Raw genomic sequence first — 23,762 nt, forward strand, 5'->3', positions numbered from 1 at the left:
TAAGGACAACGTGAGTTTGTCTTGTGGAAGCTGACGAACATGATGTTGAAGAGGTTTTGGCATCCCATGACCAAGAACTGACAGATGAAGAGCTGATGCAATTGGAAGTGGAAAGGATAACAATCGAAACCGAATGAGTAATGATAAAGTACGACTTTAATTTTGAAAGGGTACATAGGTTTAGGGGATATTTGCAGGATGGTTTGAGTCCTTACAAAGGACTGTGTGATAGAAAAATGCACGAGGCTCAGCAGTCAAGCAAACCTTCCACATCAGCCATAGCAGATGACGAACCTCGACCTTCGACATCGAGGCGGGCAGAGATAGAAGAAGATGAGCTGCCTGCTGTAATGGAAACAGACGATGACGAGATGACACCCCAGTGTCCCACCACCCCAAACCCCGGGCCTCAGACAGATACTGTACCGATTCATGGAGAATGCAGCAGTAGCCGGGAGGCACACAGCACATCTTTAAGAAAAAAGCTGAAATAAACATGCTAATTAATTAGGTGCCGCCGACACGTAATTGTCGGCCCAGATCAGAGACGATGCAATCAGAAATCGGCACTGATCTGGGCCAACAATTACGTGCCGGGTGGCACCTAATTAATTAGCATGTTTATTTCGGCTTTTTTCTTAAAGATGTGCTGTGTGCCTCCTGGCTACCACTGCATTCCTGCATGCTTCGCGGCAATGTATCACTCGGCGGCCTGGAGGGTGGGGGCCACTGCATCACCCAACCTGCAATGACCTAGTCTAACACACCATCATCAGTGTGCTTGGCGCTGTCTTCCCAATTCCCGTAAGTGATACTACACTGTACATACATTATTTCTACTTTATATTGGCTGTGTATTTTTATGTGTTATTTTGTATGATTTGGCAGTTTCATAGCCTAAAGGTTACTGGAGAGAGTGTTTTTGCTGAGAGTGATTGCATGAGATTTTCTGCTGACGGCGCTTCCGTGAGATTTTCGCTACAGAGAACAGTTCAGTAATGATTGTGGAAAAGTATTTCTACTTTATATAGGCTGTGTATTTATCATATCATTCCTGCTTTTACTATATGTTACTGTTATTTTAAGTTTTATGTGTTATTTGGCATGATTTGGTAGGTTATTTTTAGGTCTGCGAATGCTCACAAAATTTTCCCATATAAATAAACGGTAATTGCTTTTTCGCTTTACGACATTTTGGCTTATGAACCATTTCATAGGAATGTTCTACCTTCGGATGGCGGGGGAAACCTGTATCTAGGCCCTTCAATATTTGGTAGGTTCCAAAGAGATCCCCCCTCATTCTTCAGAACTCCTATGAGTACAGACCTACATACCCAGAGCTCCCCATAGTTTAGTCCTTCAATTCCTAGGATCATTCTTGTGACTCTCCTCTTGATTCTCTTCAATGCCTGAATTCATGTTGCGCACATATTACTTATCTTGTCTCTGTTTTCTGCTAATCATCTTGAACTTTGCCCTCTGTCTTTCCACTGTTTAACCATTAGGAATAGTTCACTTTATGTTTGATTAAATCTGGAGAACTAATAATTTAGTGCTTTCCTCTAAACACGAGCTTTGGAGCGGAAGGAGATGAATCATTACCGCATAGAGGAGGGAAATCATCTTGGCATTATTGAACCTGCTATGTGGTCTTGGAAGTTCTGTGGATTTTCAGCACTCTTCTACTTTAAATGGATTGCAAGGATTAACAACTTAGAACAGATGCTAGGCCACATTCCGAGGTCAGATCTAGTACTGTGGTCTTTGTGCCACTCATTTACTACTTTGGAAAGCTGTAGAATCAATACCCTGACCAAAGCCAAGGTTAGTGGTTGGATATTCTTATTAGTGTTCTTAGTCCCATGATTCCTATCTATCTTTCCTTCCAAATTAATGTTTCTTTAAACAAACTAAAGGAAAGGTTTGTGGTACATAGCTATAACGATAATATCTTTTATAATATTCAGGAATTGCATGTATCTGACCTGTTTACCAGAATTTTCCCAGAAACAATGCTCCAAGTCAGTTGTCTTTTCATTTGATTTTAACCATTCCTATATTTTAACAATGTTAATACCACAGAAGCAAGGACTGCTCATTTGGTTGATGCATGTACACTGCTCTGCGTGGAGAATGAAGGGTTCCTTTCATTGCCAGGAATTTTTTCTCTTCTCAGGGCTCTGACGGATGCAATGAAACAACAGGGGCAATGTACCACCAGTCATTTAGAACGAGATGGTAAAGTTGCAATTCACGTGCAGCATGAAAGCATGCAGCCAACAACTTCAAGGAACAATTTTGGTAAGTGCTGTGATCTGACAGGCTTGTACGGAACAGCTGAACTGTGGATAATGGTAGAATTGTATTGGCTGCTAATGAAGAGTTCCCTGATATGTCCTTGAAAAAATTACATTAAGCCTTCTTATGTCATCGATGTAAATTGTATACCTTCCTATTTCACTGTGCTTTGCTTGAATGGTTTCCAATAGATAAATGGAAAATAGAAAAACTTCTAGGTGCAAAAGACATCAAGAGATATGGAGAGAGAACAGGAATATTCATTGAGATAGATAACACCCATCACTGTAGTGGGTGATGAAGTGATGAAGCAAGATCAAATGGTTGAATGGTCTACTTGTGCACCTACTTTTATGCCATTCTGATTTCCAGAATGGCGCTTCATAACCTGGTATCATCTTGCAAGCTTATCAAGTGGTAATTGAGATTCTCACTATTTTGTAGTCTCACATTTGATTCCCGGTATGGATAACATGCGACTCCCTTTCACGGGAGACTCATATTTCCCCGTCCACTTTTGTTTGGTTAGAGGGAGAGAAAATGACAGTGATGAAGGAGGAAAGAACATTAGAAAATAGCCCTTGTTCAAAATAGGAGAAGGCAGGGAGCTACAATCCATTAATTTTAGCAGCTATTATTGTCAAGATGCTAGAAATAATGATCAAAGGGGAAATAGTTAATCATTTAGAAAAATTGATGATAATTAAACCAGGTCAAAAGATAAATCATAATTGACAAATTTTCTTGAATTTCTTGAGGGGATAACGTGGAGAGTTGATGGAGAGGTGCTTGTAGATCTTGTGTATTTAGATTTCCAAAAGGCAATCACAAGATGCCACACTGGAGGCTGCTCATTGCCAAGAGGTTGGACTTTTAAAAACAGGGAGATTTTTGTTGCAATTATACATGCTGTGGCCTCACCCTCAATACCCTCAAAAGATATTGTAACATTGGAGGAAATAAAAGTAAACTCACCAGGGTTAATTCCTGGGATGAGAGGGTTGTCTTGACAAGAGGGGCTAGTTGGAGCTTGTATTCCTTAAAGTTTACAAGAATTAGGGGTGACCTTATTCAAACATATAAGATCCTAAGGTGGTTGACAGGATAGATGTTAGGATTTTTTTTTCACTAAGGGGAGAACCTCAAACGAGGGAAAATAACTACAAGATAATGGACCAGTCGTTTAAAACTGAGGTACACAGAGTGTTGTGAATCTCTGGTGTTCTTTGCCCTGGTGTGTGGTTAAAGCTGGATCATTAGAATTATTTCAAGTAGAGGAAAATAAATAATTCATACTTTGAAGAAGAGGGATAAGAGAAATGGCACAAAAGTGGAGTTGAGACTAGCTCAGATCAGCTATGATCATATTAAATAGTGGGACAGGCTTGAAGGATGTGATGACTACCTACTCCGACTCTGTTTTTCCTTCTTGCAAAAATTTCACTCAGATAGATTACGACACAAATCTCTTGAGTCAGTTCAGTAGTTACTAAGGTGAACCTTGATTAAATTAACTATTTTTTTCCTGGATTGTTCACAGATTTCCAAGATACTACTTTGACAGCTTTCTTGTATAACCATATCACGGATAAGATTGCTTGAATAGTTTGAATGGTTCTCAACTTGTGCATATTCTTGTGCATGATAGATTTATAAAGGAAAATGTGAAAATAAAAATCGCAATGAAGCAAAGAAAAGCATAGTATATTGGAAACTCTGATCTAATGACCTGTAAATGCCTTCTTACTAACAAATTAAATGCTTTCTGTCTGTTTTAAACCATTAGAATTAATATATTACTCTAAGGTTTGCATATGTGGACTCTAATAGAGCTCGTGCCTCAGAAGAGCAATCTAGAATTACCATTAAAATGTTTTCTTAGCATAAATTGCTGCTGTGGGGATTTTTTTTTTTTGCTTTCCCATTGTGCAATTTGAAGGAAATGTTGTAGTATTCTTCAGGGAAGGAAGAATCAACTGCTTAATGAGGAAAAAGCTGTTAGTGCTTGTACTGAATGACAACAAAACAGAAAAATCCACATTCACTTATATTTGGTATTTCTGTGGCACATCTTTGTCCACTCTGAATGTCTCTGTCCATTGCTAATATTTTATGTTTCAGAAAAGGAGGAGGAGAAGCACCTGTTGAGGATAGATGAGAGGAGAGTGACGTACCAGATGACGCAAGTGTATGCTTGAGATAGTACCCCCGAAAAGAATAAAGTACCTTGCAGAAACTATAAACTTTGTTTATAGAGGCAAAACTTTTCAGAGGGTCATCAAATAAGCATCAGAAAAATGCTCCTGAATCTCGTAAGGAGGTAATTGGGACAGATACCTTAAAGCTTGCTGAAAGAAGTTGATGTTAAGCAGTATTTCAAAGATGAAGAGGGAGGTTTAAGAAGGGAATTCCAGTGTTTGAATTGTTATAATAGTTAGAGACACAGGTGCCAATGGTGGAACGGTTAAGTTTGTAGAAGACAGATTTAAAAAAGTGTCAATATCTCAGGCTCTATGGAGATGAGCAGAGATGACAGAGGGGGAGGAATAAGATGATGGAGATGATTTAAAGCAGGAATTACTACAAGGTGGGATACAGGCAATCAGTGTCAATTTTATTCAGAGTGAACCAGTTAGCAGTCCAATCTTGAGGTAGCAAAAGTAAAGATAAGAGTTTCAGCACCAGGGGTTCAAAGTTGTGGGGATGGGTGTGAGTGATGAGAGTCATGTGATATGGATGTTGGAGAGATGGAAGTACACTCAGTGGCCACCTCCTGTACCTAATAACCTTCTGCACACCTCTATTGTAACATGTAGTTACTTGAGTTACTGTCGCATTCCTGTCGGTCGAACCAACTTGAATCACCTGTACCTAATAAAGTAGCCAGTGAGTGTATGTTGTAGCCCATTCACTTCAAGGCTCCACGTGTTTTGTGTTCAGAGGTGCTCTTCTGTACACCACTTTTGTAACGCATGGTTATTTGAGTTACTGTTACCTTCCTGTCACCTTGAACCGCGAACTACGCAACCCCGAGCTACCTGCTAGCCTAGTCATCATATGGGAACCCGAGCACGGGAGGATGAACCCTGGGTGCCCTCCCGAGACTATGGTTAACACGCTCCCAGAAGACAGCGGCGCAGCTAATGTAGACGAACTGAAAACACTGATGAGGGAGAGGGAGAAGTGGAGAGTCCGTCATCGTGCCCGATGCCGGCCCCCTAGGCCTGAGTCGACGTAGTAGTAGTAGTAGTAGCACCTTGATCCAACCTGGCCATTCTTCTCTGATCTCTCTCATTAGCAAAATATTTTCGCCCACAAAAATGCTGCTGACTGGATTTTTTTTTATTTTTCACACCATTCTCTGTAAACACTAGAGACTGCTCTGGGTGAAAATGCCAAGAGATCAGCAATTTCTGAGATACGCAAACCACCTGCTTGTCACCAACAATCTTTCCATGGTCACAGTACAAACCCCATTTCCAGAAAAGTTGGGATATTTTCCAAAATGTAATAAAAACAAAAATCTGTGATATGTTAATTCACATGAACCTTTATTTAACTGACAGAAGTACAAAGAAAAGATTTTCAATAGTTTTACTGACCAACTTAACTGTATTTTGTAAATATACACAAATTTAGAATTTGATGGCTGCAACACACTCAACAAAAGTTGGGAAAGAGTTAAAATAAGATTGAAAAGTGCACAGAATATTCAAGTAACACCGGTTTGGAAGACTCCACATTAAGCAGGCTAATTGGTGGCAGGTGAGGTATCATGACTGGGTATAAAAGTAGTGTCCATCAAAGACTCAGTCTTTGTAAGCAAGGATGGGTTGTGGCTCACCCCTTTGTGCCAAAATTTGTGAGAGAATTGTTAGTCAGTTCAAAAAGAACATTTCTCAATGCAAGATTGCAGAGAATTTAGGCCTTTCAACATCTACAGTACATAATATTGTGAAAAGATTCAGAGAATTCAGAAACATCTCAGTGCATAAAGGGCAAGGTTGGAAACCACTGTTGAATGCGCGTGATCTTCGAGCCCTCAGGCTGCACTGCCTAAGAAACCGTCATGCTACTGTGACAATTATAGCCACCTGGGCTCGGGAGTACTTCGGAAAACCATTGCCACTCAACACAGTCTGTCGCTGCATCCAGAAATGCAACTTGAAACTGTATTAGGCAAGGAGGAAGCCATACATCAACTCTATGCAGAAACGCCGGCGAGTTCTCTGGGCCTGAGCTCATCTCAGATGGACCGAAAGACTGTGGAACCGTGTGCTGTGGTCAGATGAGTCCACATTTCAGCTAGTTTTCGGAAAAAACGGGCTCGAGTTCTCCGTGCCAAAGATGAAAACGACCATCCAGATTGTTATCAGCAAAAGGTGCAAAAGCCAGCATCTGTGATGGTATGGGGGTGCATCAGTGCCCAGGGCATGGGTGAGTTGCATGTATGTGAAGGTACCATTGACTCTGAGGCGTATATTAGGATTTTAGAGAGTCACATGTTGCCATCAAGGCGACATCTCTTCCCGGGACGTCCATGCTTATTTCAGCAGGACAATGCCAGACCACATTCTACACGGGCTACAACAGCGTGGCTTTGTAGACACAGAGTGCGTGTGCTTGACTGGCCTGCTGCCAGTCCAGATCTATCTCCTACTGAAAATGTATAGCGCATCATGAAGAGGAGAATCTGACAACGGAGACCACGGACTGTTGAGCAGCTGAAGTCTTATATCAAGCAAGAATGGACAAAATTTCCAATTGCAAATCTACTACAATTAGTATCCTCAGTTCCAAAACGATTAAAAAGTGTTATTAAAAGGAAAGGTGATGTAACACAATGGTAAACATGCCTCTGTCCCAACTTTTGTTGAGTATGTTACAGCCATCAAATTCTAAATTTGTGTATGTTTACAAAATACAATTAAGTTGGTCAGTAAAACTATTGAAAATCTTTTCTTTGTACTTCTGTCAGTTAAATAAAGGTTCACGTGAATTAACATATCACAGATTTTTGTTTTTATTGCATTTTGGAAAATATCCCAACTTTTCTGGAAATGGGGTTTGTAATTTAGATCACATTTCTTCCCCATTTTGATGTTTGGTCTGACCAACAACTTGAACCTCTGCATGCTTGTATGCATTGAATTGCTGCCACATGTTTGGCTGATTAGATATTTGCATTAATGAGCAGGTGTACGGGTGTACGTGGTCTTAAAAGCACAGCTTGGAGATGAATATGACGGCAAGGATATGACTGTCCAACAGTATCAGAGAGTTGCGAGGAAAAGTGTTGGAATCAGTGGCGAGGGAACATCTATTTTTAGACAGGGATTGTCAGCCCTTTGTCCTTTCCAGTATTCAGGTGGAGGAATTTTCTGCTTGTCCATTTGAAGCAATATTTTGACAAATTAGAGCCAGTGGAAGGGCTAGAGAATTTATAGTGAAAAATGTTTGGGTGCTATTCACATACTTATTTTGTATCTTCACATAACGTTCCCAGTGTGTGGATGAGTGGTAGAAGGAACCAAGTGTAGATCCATTGGGATTCCAGAGGTAATGGTGCATTTTTGAAAGAGTAGTCACTACAGATGATTCTCTGGTTATGGCTGGTTAGAGACAAATGGAACCAGGTAAGTGTGGTTCAATCTAACTGTACAATGGTGGGGAAGCTTTTGAGGAGGTGAAATGATCAACTGTGTCAAAGGCTTCAGACAGGTTGAGAAGGACAGGGAAGAATATAGAACCTTTAAGGAAAGGGAGAAAATAGCAGCAGGAGAGACCCTTCAACATAGGGTTGAGGAATAGAAGTGATAAAGTCAGCCGTTTTATGGGAAATGAAGTGTTCTCATCTGTTTAATGCAATGTATCTTCAACACAATTATCATATTTCCTTCTCCCCTCTTTCTAATGAATGGCAAATAGCAATACTGCATCCCATCACAGCAGATCTCTATGTGATAGTGCATATAAATCTTCTGACTCAATAATTCTCCACAATCAATGGAAGCTTCTCATCTAATTTCATCAAATAACCAAGGAATACACTCTGATTTGACTATTTTTAACTCTGCTGAAACCCATTTCTTTTTGATGATGGAATGGTTTCCATCAAGTTTCCAGTCTGTCTCGTCAGCGTTTTATTTTAAACTTCAGTGTCTATCCCATTTTCAGATGGATGCGATTTCAGCCATAAAGTCAATGGGGTACTTGCTCACATGAGTGGTAATATAGCAGAGAGTATCTCCTGGCCATTTTCAAAGCCTGTCTGATTTTACTTCCTGTTTATTTCAGTTTTTTGATCAAAATGGCAACTTACTTTCCAAGCTGACCCACTACCAATTTAAAAAGGAGGAGTACAGATGTTTTATCAGTAAATAGAGAGCCCACCAATATTGTGTATTGGTAGTTAGCTTTTCATAAGGATGTGGGGATCACTGGCGAGGTCAGCATTTACTGCTCGTCCCTAATGGTCCCTGAACAGAGTGGCTTACTGGATCGCTTCAAAGATTTTTGAGAGTTAATTTCATTGCTGTGGGTATGGGGGACCAGGCAGAGGTGAAAGATTTCACTCTTTGGTAGACATTCTTAAGTCTTTACAATCCAGTAATTTCCTGGTCATCATTATTAACACCAGCTGATTTTGTTCAAATTCCAGTTTATTAATGTGAAGTTAACTTCCAAAGCTGTCATAATGGGATTGTACATCTCAACTTCTGGTTAATACTTCTATAACATGATATCTGAGGGGAATGGGGTTGTGCAGATTCAATGAGCCGAATGGTCTAATTCTGCTCCTCTGTCTTATGGTCTATACCATGACTCTACTCATATTACTGGTAGCAATCTGAATAGAGCTATGTTAAAGTCACAGAATAAACGTAAAGGTGTTTTTACCACTAGGGGATGCAAACAGAGGGATCATAAATACATGGTAGTTTATATTGCATCCAATAACAACCTCAGCAGTAACTTCTTTATGTAGAGTGTAGTCCAAACTCAGAGTCTGGTTTGCATGGTTTGATAAAGCAGTGGTATGTGGATTTATGGGGAATCTAATTAAGTAATATGAAGGAGAAAAATTAGAATAATCTGTAAGGTTGAGATGAAGTAAGATGGAAGGAGCATTTTAGATTATTTTGTTTGTTTGGCCTACTAATATAGTTTATATTCTATGTGACCTCATTATGAAGTGACCCTAATTAACTATAGTAGTGTGAACTCTTCCCATGTGGGGAGATTGTCTTCTACTGCTGTTTGTTTGACAACACCACACCTGGAATTTGACAGGCTCAAACCCTCAAGAATACTTTGACTTTGTTGTTAGTACATCAAGGTGAAGATACAATGCAGTCAGCAAAATACAACAAGGAAAACAGACACATGAGGTTGTGCAGATGCTGAAAGTCCAGAGCAACACACACACAATGCTGGAGGAACTCAGCAGGTCAGGCAGCATCAATGGAAAGGAATAAGTGCTTGACATTTCAGACTGAGACGCTTCATCAGGACTGGAAAGGAAGGGGGAAGAAGCCAGAATACAATGGTGAGGAGATGGGAAGGAATACAGTACAAGGTAGAAGGTGATAGCTGGAAAAGGACTGAAGAAGACGTAAAGAAGACTATGCCCCAATGAGACTCGGAAGCAAGAACCATTGGAACTAGGTTCTGCTGATACCATTTAAGTGTTTATTATAGGGCACTGAGTTCATTTTATATAAATAATAATTGCAAATGAGCTGAGCTGCCTTTTTGGCAAGGATATTGTAGCAACACTGTTGGTATCAGTAGATTTAGATACAGTGTATTGTTCAATATTAAATTAGTTGGTTATTTTGTGTTGCTGTTTGTTAGATAACATCCAAGCAGTACCCGTGAGGCACAATGGGAAAGATCAGATAAAATGGCCAGTATATTGATGTATCATTGATAGCATATGTGTAGGTCCTTTGTGTAAGATACAACGTACAATTCCAAGGGTTTATAAGGATGGAAGTTGCCAAGAGTAGATACAGCTTGAGTCTCTCCCAAGCAGAAATCGACTAGGAAAGGTCTCTGTTGTAAGCCAGAAGGAAACCATGTGTCAGCAAAAGGCAACCATGAGCTAATGGTGTCCATCCATAAGATTCCATGATGCTTTATAGGGAGGTTAAAACATCTTTAAGGGAATAAAAAAGAGGGGCCCCAGATCATCGTTGGTACTGCTAGAGGATGAAGATGCATCAAGGTCAACAAGACACATCCAGGAAAGAAGACCCATGCCCCAGAGGAATTTGGAAGCATGAGCTGCCAGAGTCAGGTTTTGGTGGTACCAGTCGCTGTTGTTAAGTACTCACTCTGAATTGTCTGTAATATCTAAATTAATGAATTAGAGTCTGTATCTTGCAGGCCAGAGGTGGTCGAGAATCCAAAGTGAGCAGGGCAGGAGTGCCCTCTGCCTCACAAATGTAACTGTATACAAATAAGGGAAAAGTCTCCTTCAGTAGTAGAGCTGCAGATATTTGGCTGGAATCCACTGAGGTCAAACCAACAGAAAAGCATCAGTAATTTCTTATTAACATTAAGAATAATGATTATTAACATTTGAACCAGACTTATAACATTCACAATGTTTAGAAATTAATGATTTACAGTACATCTCATGATAATCTCATGAGTACTGCATTACTCTAAAGTAAGTTCCACAACATTGATTTGAAGTAAATGCCACTAACCTGAGAAAATCTGCAGATGCTGGAAATCCGAGGCAACAAGACACATAAAATGCTGGAGGAACTCGGCAGGCCAGACAGCATCTATGGAAAGGAATAAACAGTCGACATTTTAGACTGAGACCCTTCTTCAAGACTGGAGAAAAAAAGATAAGGAGTCAGAGTAAGAAGGTGGGGGGAGGGGAGGAAGAAGTAGAAGGTGGCAGGTGATAGATAGAACCGGGAGAGAGAGAGGAGTAGAAAGGAAGAGCTGGGAAGTTGGTTGGTGAAAGAAATGAAGGGCTGGAGGAGGGGGAATCTGACAGGAGACAGCAGAAGACTTTGGAAGAAAGGGAAGGGGGAGGAGCACTGGGGTGGGTGATGGGCAGGTATGGAAAAAGGTGGAAGAGGGAAACAGGAATGGGGAATGCTAGGGGAGGGGTCAATTACTGGAAGTTCAAGATGCCATCAGGTTGGAGTTTACCCAGACGGAATATAAGGTGTTGCTCCTCCACACTGATTGTGGTCTCATCGGGGCAGAAGAGGAGGCCATGGACTGACATGTTGGAATGGGAATGGGAAGTAGAATTGAAATAGGCGTGGGGGTGATCCCACTTTTTTCTAAAAATACTGGATTAGAAGCAATCCTCATATGTATTTTGAACTTCTATGTTTGTCACAACAGTAACTGCTAATTTTTATAACTGATGCTCCTTACTGTCTAAAAACATCTAACAGCTTTCCTTTTGTTTAAGATAATTACAATTACCATGTCTGAACAAAAATTTTAACACGTGCATCACTCTACAAACTGAAAGGCATTTACACTCAATTCTGCAACTAATTGATTTCTGAAAGAGTGTACTCAAACATTGCAAAAATAGAGAAGGACACATTTCAGTGCCTTGAACCTTTGGGCTGTTATGTCGAAGAATGCTTGTCTAGCCTGGTGCATAAACTATCAGATGCAGGTAAAAGCTTTTCTTGCTTCCACCAATTAGTAAGGGAGTCTGCATAATTGCAGTGGCAAATATAGTTTTTTTTTGCATGAATGGGTTGGATGAGTAATTTTCTATCTATTATTGAAAATAGCTTCCTTGCACTTTACAACATCTTGGTGAAGGATGTTATTTTGAATAGTGTTTTTTTTTGCTTATCTTTCTTTATTGTCATTGTTCAATCTTAAACTGCATTAAGACTGATTACTTAGTTCAAATAAACACATTTCAATCCAGCCAGGATTGTTTTATTATAGTGAAAAATGTTGGCTTTAAATCTTTTAAGGTTAATTCATTTTATTTATATTTTGAAATATTATATTTGAAAGGAGTATCTGATTTTATGAATACCAGTAGCACCATTGTTTGGCTTTTCCAGATCCAATAACAATATATCTTACACTAATCTAAGATATTTATGAGAGAAGGTCTTTGCAAGTCTTCTCAATCATTTTCTACATGCAGTTGACAGTAGTCAAATGCAGAGGATGGTTCAGTCAGAACTCTGGTGATTTTATTGGTGCTGTCCTTGGTGTTACAACCTGACACATGAATCAGACTCTTTCATCTTCAAAGATCAAATATTATGTCAAACACTGTTACCGTGCTTGGAGCTTTTGCTCTTCTTCAGAACATTGTTAACAAAGGCTTTATGTCTAGTTTCTGTTTAATATTCAGCAGTTAATGAAAGGATATTGGAAAGTTAGTAACAGGCCATTCTTAATGTGTTACCATGAATCTGAAGAAGCTTGTTAGTATGGATATTGTCTGCAGAAAGGACTCAGATGCCAGATCAACATTCAGAAATTACATTCTCATTCTCCCAATCTCTCCCGTTCAAATAGCATGCTTACAATCACTGACAAGGCTGTTTCATGAACAAAGGCATTATGACTCTTACACACTAAATGCTGGAGGAACTCAGCAGGTCAGGCAGCATCTATGGGAGGAGGAGAAGATGGTGGCATGATGCAGCGCGCGCAGCTCTCCGGTGAAATGATATTGTATTTGTAAGTAGGGTGCTGTGCACAATTCTGATTTGATGGAGACAGATGTGAGAAGCAGAGGAACATCTGGAGAAGTTTCTGAAATGCCCAGTTCGCTGCCACTGCTACTGTGTGATCGAGAATCTCTGGAGGGAAGGCCCCAAAATCCCTGGCTTTGCCTGCTGCTGGTGACCGAGGCTGAGGTCGAAGCATTCGGCAGAGATGGTGCTCGGTACTCAGTGTCGGCGGGCTGATCAGAGCTCGAAGTTTTTGGATGACTCAGAGTCGGACTGTGGTCGGGCATGGCAGGGAGAGTTTTCTTCCTTCTCCTGTCTGCGTGAGATGTGGGACTTTCGAGAGACTTTGAACTTTTTTACTGTGCCATGGCCTGTTCTTCATCAAGATATGGTATTGTTCCACTGTTGTAACTATATGTTATAATTATGTGGTTTTTGTTAGTTTTTCAGTCTTGGTCTGTCCTGTGTTTCTGTGATATCACACCGGAGGAATATTGTATCATCTCTTAATGCATGCATTACTAAATGACAATAAAAGAGGACTGCATGCCCTCATAATCTAATCTAATCTAATCTATGAAGAGGAATAAGCAGTTGAAGTTTCAGGCTGAGACACTTCACCAGGTCTGACCGTTGTTATATTATGAAATATTTTAACATGTGCACTTGTCCAAGCTTGTAGAATAAGATTATGTGGGATAATTTCCATCATCGTTGCCTGGACAGCGATATGGAATATTGGTGCCCAACTATTGGAGTCCAGGTAATCTGGAATCATTAGATGCCCATCCACTTTAGAAGCTACCCAGTTTTCATCTGAATTAGATCAATGAGATTGGTGTGGAAGTAGTAAGCCATTCACTGTGATCAGATACCTACTCAAAATTGAAGTCATGTTTATTGTCATATGCCCATGATCAGGTGCATTGAAAAACCTATAGTAGCATCATGGGCACATAGTGGTAGAATTACTACATTCACAAGAAGTTATACAATAAAGAACACAGAACAAGAAAAAAAACACAACAAAGTCCATTTTGCACAAAGTGGTCATTGTGTTGCTATACCGGTGTAGTGACCAGGGTTGTGCAGGTTGGTTAAAAAAAAACAAATGGTTGAAGGGAAGGATCTGTTCTTCTGGTGGTGTGTAACTTCTGACTCTGTACTTCCTGCCCTATGGTAGCTGTGAGAAGATGGCATAGCCTGGAATGTGGGGATCTTTGGTGGATTTTGCCTTCTTGAGGCATTGCGTCTGGTAGATACTTTTAATGGTGGGGAGGGATACGCTCATGATGTATTAGGCTGAGTCCATTACTCTCTGCCGCTTCTTGCATTCCCGCACATTAGAATTGCTGTACCAGACTCTGACTACAACCAGTCAGGATACTTTTGACTAAACACCTGTCAAAGTTTGTTGGTAGATGACATGTTAAACTATCTCATTCTCCTAAGAAAGAAACGACACTGACATGCCTTCCTTGTTAATGCATCTATGTGCTGGGCCCAGGACAGGTCAAATGATATATTAAAACCCAGGGAATTTAAAGCTCCTGTTTCTCCCCATCGGTGATTCACTACTGGCACATGTTGTCCTTCCTCCTCCATCTCTGGAGAAGAAGATGAAAACTACCATCAATGTCATCAGAAAAGAAGACAGGATATTTGGTGTATGTTGGAAAGCAAATACTTCTAAAAGAAATGTATTGAAATAATGTTAATTATGAAGGTGCTGAGTTATGATCTTTTCCCTTATTGGAGAGCTGCTTTATGATTACTTCCTTTCACTGAACTATCAGAATAGTTAAAATATTCATAAGTGCTTTAAAATTTCATTACAAATACTTCTATTTCATATGGTTCTACATAATCTTATTATTTGCTTAACGGAGTATTTTGAGGAGTAACCAAGAAGATTGATGAAGGCAGGGAGGTAGATGTTGTCTATATGGACTCTTAGTAAGGCAGTTGTCAAAGTTCCACATGGTAAAGTAGTCAAGAACATTAGGCCTATGGGATCCAAGGCAAGCTGGTTAATTGGATTTAAAATTGGCTTAGTGATAGGAGGCAGATGTTGGTGGTGGAAAGAGTTTTTTCTGAAGGAAGTCTCTGACCATTGGTGCACTGCAGGGATCAGTGCTGGGACCCATGGTGTTTCTGGTACATATTAATGATTTGGTTAATAATGTAGGAGGAATAATAAGTAATTTGCAAGTGACATGAAAATTGTTGGTGTACTGGGTGGCAAGGAAGATTGTTTAAAGTTGGACAGAGCATTGGCAAATGGAATTTCACCCTGACCAAGTATGAGGTGATTCACTTCGGAAAATCAAATAAGGGCAGGCCATAGCAAATTGTAGGATGTCAGGAATGTTGATGAATAGAGTGTCTAAGAGGTTCAAGTCCTTAGTTCCCCGAAGGTGGCAGTGCAGTAGATGGGCTTCTGAAGAAGCCATATAATATGCCTGCTTCATAGTTTAGGGCATACAGTATTAAAGTTGGGACGTTATAGAATATATAGAGTGTTATAGCATAGTACAGGCCCTACAGCCCATGATACTGTGCTGACCTTTAAACCTAATCGTTCTAATCCTTCCCTCCTACGTAGCCCTCCATTGTTCTATCATCCATGTGCCTATCTAAGAGTCACACATCAAAGTTGCTGGTGAACGCAGCAGGCCAGGCAGCATCTGTAGGAAGAGGTGCAGTTGACGTTTCAGGCCGAGCACCTTCGTCAGGACTAACTGAAGGAAGAGTGAGTAAGGGATTTGAAAGTTGGAGGGGGAGGGGGATTAGATCCAAAATGATAGGAGAAGACAGGAGGGGGAGGGATGGAGCCAAGAGCTGGACAGGTGATAGGCAAAAGGGGATACGAGAGGTTCATGGGACAGGAGGTCCGGGAAGAAAGACAAGGGGGGGGGACCCAGAGGATGGGCAAGAGGTATATTCAGAGGGACATAGGGAGAAAAAGGAGAGTGAGAGAAAGAATGTGTGCATAAAAATAAGTAACAGATGGGGTACGAGGGGGAGGTGGGGCCTTAGCGGAAGTTAGAGAAGTCAATGTGCATGCCATCAGGTTGGAGGCTACCCAGATGGAATATAAAGTGTTGTTCCTCCAACCTGAGTGTGGCTTCATCTTTACAGTAGAGGAGGCCGTGGATAGACATGTCAGAATGGGAATGGGATGTGGAATTAAAATGTGTGGCCACTGGGAGATCCTGCTTTCTCTGGCGGACAGAGCGTAGATGCTCAGCAAAGCGGTCTCCCAGTCTGCATCAGGTCTCGCCAATATATAAAAGGCCACATTGGGAGCACCGGACGCAGTATATCACCCCAGCCGACTCACAGGTGAAGTGTTGCCTCACCTGGAAGGACTGTTTGGGGCCCTGAATGGTGGTAAGGGAGGAAGTGTAAGGGCATGTGTAACACTTGTTCCGCTTATACGGATAAGTGCCAGGAGGGAGATCAGTGGGGAGGGATGGGGGGGACGAATGGACAAGGGAGTTGCGTAGGGAGCGATCCCTGTGGAATGCAGGGGGGGGGGAGTTGTGCTTAGTGGTGGGATCCCGTTGGAGGTGGCGGAAGTTACGGAGAATAATATGTTGGACCCGGATGCTGGTGGGGTGGTAGGTGAGGACCAGGGGAACCCTATTCCTAGTGGGGTGGCGGGAGGATGGAGTGAGAGCAGATGTACGTGAAATGGGGGAGGTGCGTTTAAGAGCAGAGTTGATAGTGGAGGAAGGGCAGCCCCTTTCTTTAAAAAAGGGAGACATCTCCCTCGCCCTAGAATGAAAAGATCTTCCTCCACTATTAACTCTGCTCTTAAACGCATCTCCCCCATTTCACGTACATCTGCTCTCACTCCATCCTCCCGCCACCCCACTAGGAATAGGGTTCCCTGGTCCTCACCTACCACCCCACCAGCCTCCGGGTCCAACATATTATTCTCCGTAACTTCCGCCACCTCCAACGGGATCCCACCACTAAGCACATCTTTCCCTCCCCCCCCTGCATTCCGCAGGGATCGCTCCCTACGCAACTCCCTTGTCCATTCGTTCCCCCCCCCATCCCTCCCCACTGATCTCCCTCCTGGCACTTATCCGTGTAAGCGGAACAAGTGCTACACATGCCCTTACACTTCCTCCCTTACCACCATTCAGGGCCCCAAACAGTCCTTCCAGGTGAGGCAACACTTCACCTGTGAGTCGGCTGGGGTGATATACTGCGTCCGGTGCTCCCGATGTGGCCTTTTATATATTGGCGAGACCTGACGCAGACTGGGAGACCACTTTGCTGAACATCTATGCTCTGTCTGCCAGAGAAAGCAGGATCTCCCAGTGGCCACACATTTTAATTCCACATCCCATTCCCATTCTGACATGTCTATCCACAGCCTCCTCTACTGTAAAGATGAAGCCACACTCAGGTTGGAGGAACAACACCTTATATTCCGTCTGAGTAGCCTCCAACCTGATGGAATGAACATCGACTTCTCTAACTTCCGCTAAGGCCCCACCTCCCCCTCGTACCCCATCTGTTACTTATTTTTATCCACACATTCTTTATCTCACTCTCCTTTTTCTCCCTCTGTCCCTCTGAATATACCTCTTGCCCATCCTCTGGGTCCCCCCCCCTTGTCTTTCTTCCCGGACCTCCTGTCCCATGAACCTCTCGTATCCCCTTTTGCCTATCACCTGTTCAGCTCTTGGCTCTATCCCTCCCCCTCCTGTCTTCTCCTATCATTTTGGATCTCCCCCTCCCCCTCCAACTTTCAAATCCCTTACTCACTCTTCCTTCAGTTAGTCCTGACGAAGGATCTCGGCCTGAAACGTCAACTGCACCTCTTCCTAGAGATGCTGCCTGGCCTGCTGCGTTCACTAGCAACTTTGATGTGTGTTGCTTGAATTTCCAGCATCTGCAGAATTCCTGTTGTTTGCCTATCTAAGAGTTTCTTGCTTTACTGATTGCTGCCCATTACTCCCCGGCGTTTAGGGTAGCAATGAATGTCCTCCATTTCTGCCTGTCCTGGGCCACTCAGACATAAAAGGCTTCTTAATTGCTGATTCCGTAACAGTTTTGTTTTACCAGTCAGTATGGTGAGCCCTGAGCAGAACCTCTGAACCTGGTGGATCACTCTAAGTCTGGCCTCTACCTTTTGGCATGAGTGACCCTACCAAGAGCCAAAACAAAAAAACCCTGACTCCAGCCTGCATAGCTCTCCAGGTTATCGAGGGACGCAAGCCTCCAAACCATGACAAGGTTGTGGTCCTCTTGGAGGCAGAGTTTCTTAAATGCCCCTAATATAGATCTGCCTCTACCAATACCCCTAGCAGGGTGTTCTATGCACTTACCACTCTCTGTGTAAAAAAAAACTACTTCTGACATCTTTCCATACTTTATAAAACATAGGTTAAACCCTCAGTGCAGTTCTGGTCACAACACTGTAGAAAAGATAAGGTTTCAAAGGAGAGAGTGCAGAGGAGATTTGTCACCGTTACTTGGAATGAGAACCTCAGATATGGGAAGATATCTGATAGCCAGCCGAGTTTTTGCTGGTGGAAGAAGGCTGAGGGCGACCTGTTTGAGGTACATATAATTATTAGAGGTATAGAAAGGGCATATAGTCAGAATATTCTTCCCATGATAGGGGAAAATCAAGGGCGCAATGGTTTAAGGAGGGAGGTTTAAAAAGGATTTGAGAGAGAAGATTTTTATATTGAATGGTTAATGTCTGGAACTCTGTGCCGAAGAAGGTGGTGGAATTGGTAACTTGAACAGGCAACAGAGAGAAGTGCATTCAGTGGCAACTTTATTAGATGCCTCCTGTATTCAATAAAGTGGCTTCTGAGTGTATGTTCATGGTCTTCTGCTGCTGTAGCCCATCCACTTCAAAATTCAACGTGTTGTGCATTTAGAGATGCTTGACTCCACACTACTGTTGTAATGTGTGGTTTTGAGTTACTTTCCCCTTCCTGTCAACTCGAATCCGTCTGGCCATTCTCCTCTGACCTCTCTCATTGACAGTGCTTTTACGCCCATTGAACTGCTGCTCATTGGATTTTTTGTTTTGTTTTTTACACCATTCTCTTTAAACTCCGGAGATCGCTGTCGGTGAAAATTCCAGAGGGTCAGCAGTTTCTTAGATACTCAAACCCCCCTGTGTGGCACCAACAGTCATTAGACTGCCAAAGTCACTTAGATCACACTTCTTCCCCATTCTAATGCTTAGTCTGAACAACAATCGGACCTCTTGAACCTCTGCACACTTTTATGCATTGAGTTGCTGCCACATGATTGGCTGGTTAGATATTTGCATTAACAAACAGATGTACAGGTGTACCTAATAAAGTGGCCAACGAGTGTATATAGACCTAATGTGGCCAAGTGGAATTCGTCTAGATGGCTTAGAAGGTTATCATGGACATGGTGTGCTGAAGAGCCTATTTCTGTGCTGTACATATATGAGACTCTGAGTTATGATACAGAAAGAGGCCATTCACAAATCAGGTCCATGCTGGCTCCCAAAAGAGCAATCCTATCAGTCCCATTTACCTCTAGCCCTGCAACTTATTTTCACACATGCCTGTTAACTTCTCTTTTCATTGTTTTGCCACTTACCTACTGTGCATTAATGGTTCACTTGCTTTTGGATGTGGGAGGAAACTCGAGCAATTGCTGGAACCCCACCTGGCTGTGGGGAGAATGTGCAAGTTGCAATGAATCAAACAGCATTTGAGGTCATGATCTAACTGAGGTCCTTAGATCTGTGAAACAAAAGTACTCTCTGCTGCACAACCATGTTGTAGATGAACAGAAGGGTCTGTCAAGGACCAATCTTAAGACAAAATGGGAGATTTAGCATTTCAAGGCAGGAAAACAAAGAGATTAAGTTCATTATTTTGAGAAATGTTTTTTAAATTGGGGCATGAAATTAACATTGAAACATTTATATTTCTTCCTAATTTATTTTCCTTGTTCTTTTCATGTCAAGGAAGGGATGGGGAAAGATAAACAATTAATTAAATTATTTTCTTTTTCCCATCTCTTCCTTGGTTTGAATAGGATGAGAACATTTTGGTTCCTATGAGGTAGGTGAGTAGATTCACAGATACACATTTCTCAGTGGGCCTAAAGGGGCATTGGGCTGCAGGATGGAGGATGACCTTGGAGATCACACCTTGCTCCATGTGTACACAGCAAGATTAACAAGTGGCAAGAGACTATTTGACAGTGGGAAGCATCACAGTAGAGTGCTCACGCACACAGCCTCAGAGCGTGGATTGCTATTTCTGTGATATTGGAGGGTGATTATACCAATTTGTAAAGGCAGCAGATCATTGCACATTACAACAATCATAATTTGACAAATTGAAGAGAATCTAAATAGAAACCTTGTTCTAGCATACCTAATGAGAAGGAACTTTTTGTAATTTAAAGTTTGATTTGCCTTGGGTGTTTCACTTCACTTCTCCATAGACTTCATGTGCTTTTGTGACTATTATGCAAGCTTACATGAATAACATTTAAGAATGTGCATCTCATTAAGGTTCTCTCCATGGCTGCATGCTACTTGTAATAAAATCCAATAAGTGTGTTGGGTGATCTTTGCAATGCTTTATGATCAATAGTAGGTTATTGTTTTGCAATGTTTAAAACCTGACTAATATTGCAGCCATAAACATGAGAGATTCTGCAGATGCTTGAAGTCTAGAGTAACACATACAAAATGCTGGAGGAACTCAGCAGATCAGACAGCATCTATGGAAATGAATAAACAGTCCAAACTTTGGGTGGGTCTTGATGAAGGATCTTGGCCCGACCTTAACTGTTTATTCATTTCCATAGGATTGCAGCCAGATGAGGGACTAAATGTATGGTACTTGCTTGCTGTTAACTGTATAACTGAGACAAGATAAAAGCATTATTATTACTCAATCAGCTTAAGTGTGCATTTGAACATAACAAGCTGATCAAGAAAAAGAATAATGCATTGTTAATTGAATTTAACATTAGCCATCTTTGTTAACCTAATAGTTATTCAGTGATCATAATCATATCATATGGAGAGATTAGTTGGACAACATCAAAAACATCAAATAGAATTAAACAAGGGGATATTATGAAGGGAATGGAGAGAAGTGAAGTCATTAGCCATTCAATCAGACTATTTAATTTGGCTATAGCAACCAGAAAGGAACTAATTTTTGGATTTGCATCTTTAGATTTGCTTGAACTTCCAAAGATTAATTCAAGATATTTGTATTTGGACTGTCTTTAACAACAAAGACTTTAAAGTAATCTGTCTTTCTTGCTAAGCACATTTGGGATAATGATTAATAAATGACTAGTGATCATAAAGCTGGTAAGGAAACAGGAGGTAATTCTGCTCTGATAATCCTACTCAGGCAACCACATGTTAAATATAACTTGCATCTTCAGGGGACTGAAATTCATTGTTTTTGATGTTATGGAAAATGAGACATTGAAGAGATTAAAATTTGTAGATTAGAATTGCTGATTTTAGAGGAAAAGAATTTAAGTTGCACAGTTTACCTTCTAATTAAAATAGAATACAAACCATTACTTTAATTTTGTACTTGCTTGTCAGATAACCTGATAACTAAAAATGTGAACACTTAAGTCCCTACTATAACGTACACTGACTATAATAGTTAGACAGAGCTGCTGAAGATATTATCATTGAACAGGAAGCCATATTGATGAACAGATAAGTTTGTAGGCCAATTATTCAACAATAGACTGCTTTCATAAGCTTTTAAAAATAAAACTTCGTAATGAAATCTTATCATAAATATTGGAGGATTGCCTTTCAAACTGAAGGAAAAGTGCAAATCTCCTTCAAGGTTGTAAATGAGTGGCACAAAACATGAGGTACAACCTTTCTTAGCAGTAATAATATGAAACACATTTTGAAAATTATTGAAGTACGAACTCATTCCATCCTAAATGCCTTCATGTCATAATGAATTGTGGTAGATCAAACTGCCTTGTAGAATGACGTTAAGACGTATTGAAGTGGCTGTGATGTTAATCTTATTTAGTGGAACCAAACCTTTGAGGATGAAATCCTTTGTTTAACAAAGACTATCAAAGAACAATTTCACACTTTGACCATCAGAGTGCAAATATATTCCATCAGTCCTTTAGGAGTTTATAACCAGCAGTTACCAGCCTGGCATATTACAAGTTTGCTATGGATCTGATTGATTAAAAAAAATATTTTGTATGCAGTAGTACTTGTCTCTTTGAAGACATTCAGATCTGTCATTAAAAGAAATTAAACCATAAATGCATACTTTCATGCCATAGAGTCTTCCACGTTTGGATGAACTAACATCTTTTGTGTTGCAAACATGAGGAAATCTGCAGATGCTGAAAGTCCAAAGTAACACACACAAAATGCTGGAGGAACTCAGCAGCTCAGGCAGCATCTAGAGCGAACAGTTAACGTTTTGGGCCGAGACCCTCCATCAGGACCGTTTGTGTTGAGTGATTTGTATAGATTGTTCCATTTTTAACTCTTGTATTGGTTGATTAGTGTTCAATAGTTTCAGGATTTTGTATCCAAGGGTTGTTTAAGAGGCATCTTTTATTTTCTAGTTCTGCACAGTTTGGCAAAAATGGTGTGCAATGTTGAGTTAAACTGATTGTAGTGCCTAGTGTGGGCATTGTGACAATGCAAATTTAATCCACATTTGTCACTTCCAATGCAGGTGATACGTAGTTTCATGCTATGTGCTGATTTATATGATAGGGTGTAGATCTTCTCCAAGGATCATCACCTTGTCATGGTGGAGAGGTTTATGAATTCCTGAGATTCTGAGAGTGATGTCTTCTGCAGTTCAGCCAGATGTCACTTAGCTCCTCGTAGGGTCATCCATGGCGTTAAGGTCAAGGGAGAGGTTCCAGATAAAGAGGGATCCAACCAAGTGGAAAGGAAGACGATGAGACATCACAACTGCAGTGAAGGTGGAGGAAGGCTGCAGTGGTGAAGGGTCCCCAGTCATTTTGAATTCCATGCCACTGGACACTGACCCCAATCTGTCAAGGATCACGTGGTGGCTGTCCATGCATCAGCCTCCCCACGTTAAACAAAGTCACGCACTGGCATTCTCTATTATGGGAATTCGCCCCATAGCGATCAGCAAATGGTGAAGGGGGCAGGATTGTGAGGTTTCCTGGTTTGTCTTCTACAGCCACCTTAAGACTCACCAATAGAAAATCATAATTGACTTGAGTGATCATACTACTACTAATATCAGGATAACCTATCTTTGCCAGTGCTGTTAAATGGCTGGAAAGTCTTAGTGGGGGGTCAGTTTGATGAGTGGCTCGCAGCACTTTGGTCTAGCTTGCATCTTTTAAAGAGGAGCAGCATTGTATTTGGAGCAGGTGGGGAAGGTGAAATAAAAGCCTGATATGGGAAAGAGTGAAATTCAGAATGCACAGATCTCCACAGTGGATTTATTCCATTATTCCATGCCTCTTTCCTCTCAAAGTCATCTTGTAGTACTCTTCTTTTTTCAATCTAAAATGTTTTATGTAATATTTCAATAGAATGTGGGACTGAATGAGGAGATCTAGGACAAGTGAAGAAGAATTGCAGGGCATTGTCAATAATTTCTCCTACCTCTCATTTGGATGATCTGGACCTACTTGTTTATTTTCATCTTTAGTGACCTCAAAACACATTTCAGGACATTAGAACTGGTTCATGGCTGGTTCAGCCTCTGCTTGAAATTAACTGTAAAA

General features: G+C 41.1%; 1 protein-coding gene across 1 annotated transcript in view; it reads left to right on the top strand.

Annotated features, from left to right (window-relative positions):
• The window catches only part of shisa9a (shisa family member 9a), a 390,837-nt gene that overhangs the window by 25,704 nt on the left and 341,371 nt on the right, over positions 1–23,762 (top strand). Inside the window, exon 2 of the mRNA XM_063059100.1 lies at positions 2,177–2,301. Within this exon, the coding sequence (XP_062915170.1) occupies positions 2,177–2,301 (125 nt within the window). The remainder of the gene's footprint in view (positions 1–2,176; positions 2,302–23,762) is intronic.

This window comes from Mobula hypostoma, chromosome 9 (genome assembly GCF_963921235.1).
Source record: "Mobula hypostoma chromosome 9, sMobHyp1.1, whole genome shotgun sequence".
Taxonomy (NCBI): domain Eukaryota; kingdom Metazoa; phylum Chordata; class Chondrichthyes; order Myliobatiformes; family Myliobatidae; genus Mobula; species Mobula hypostoma.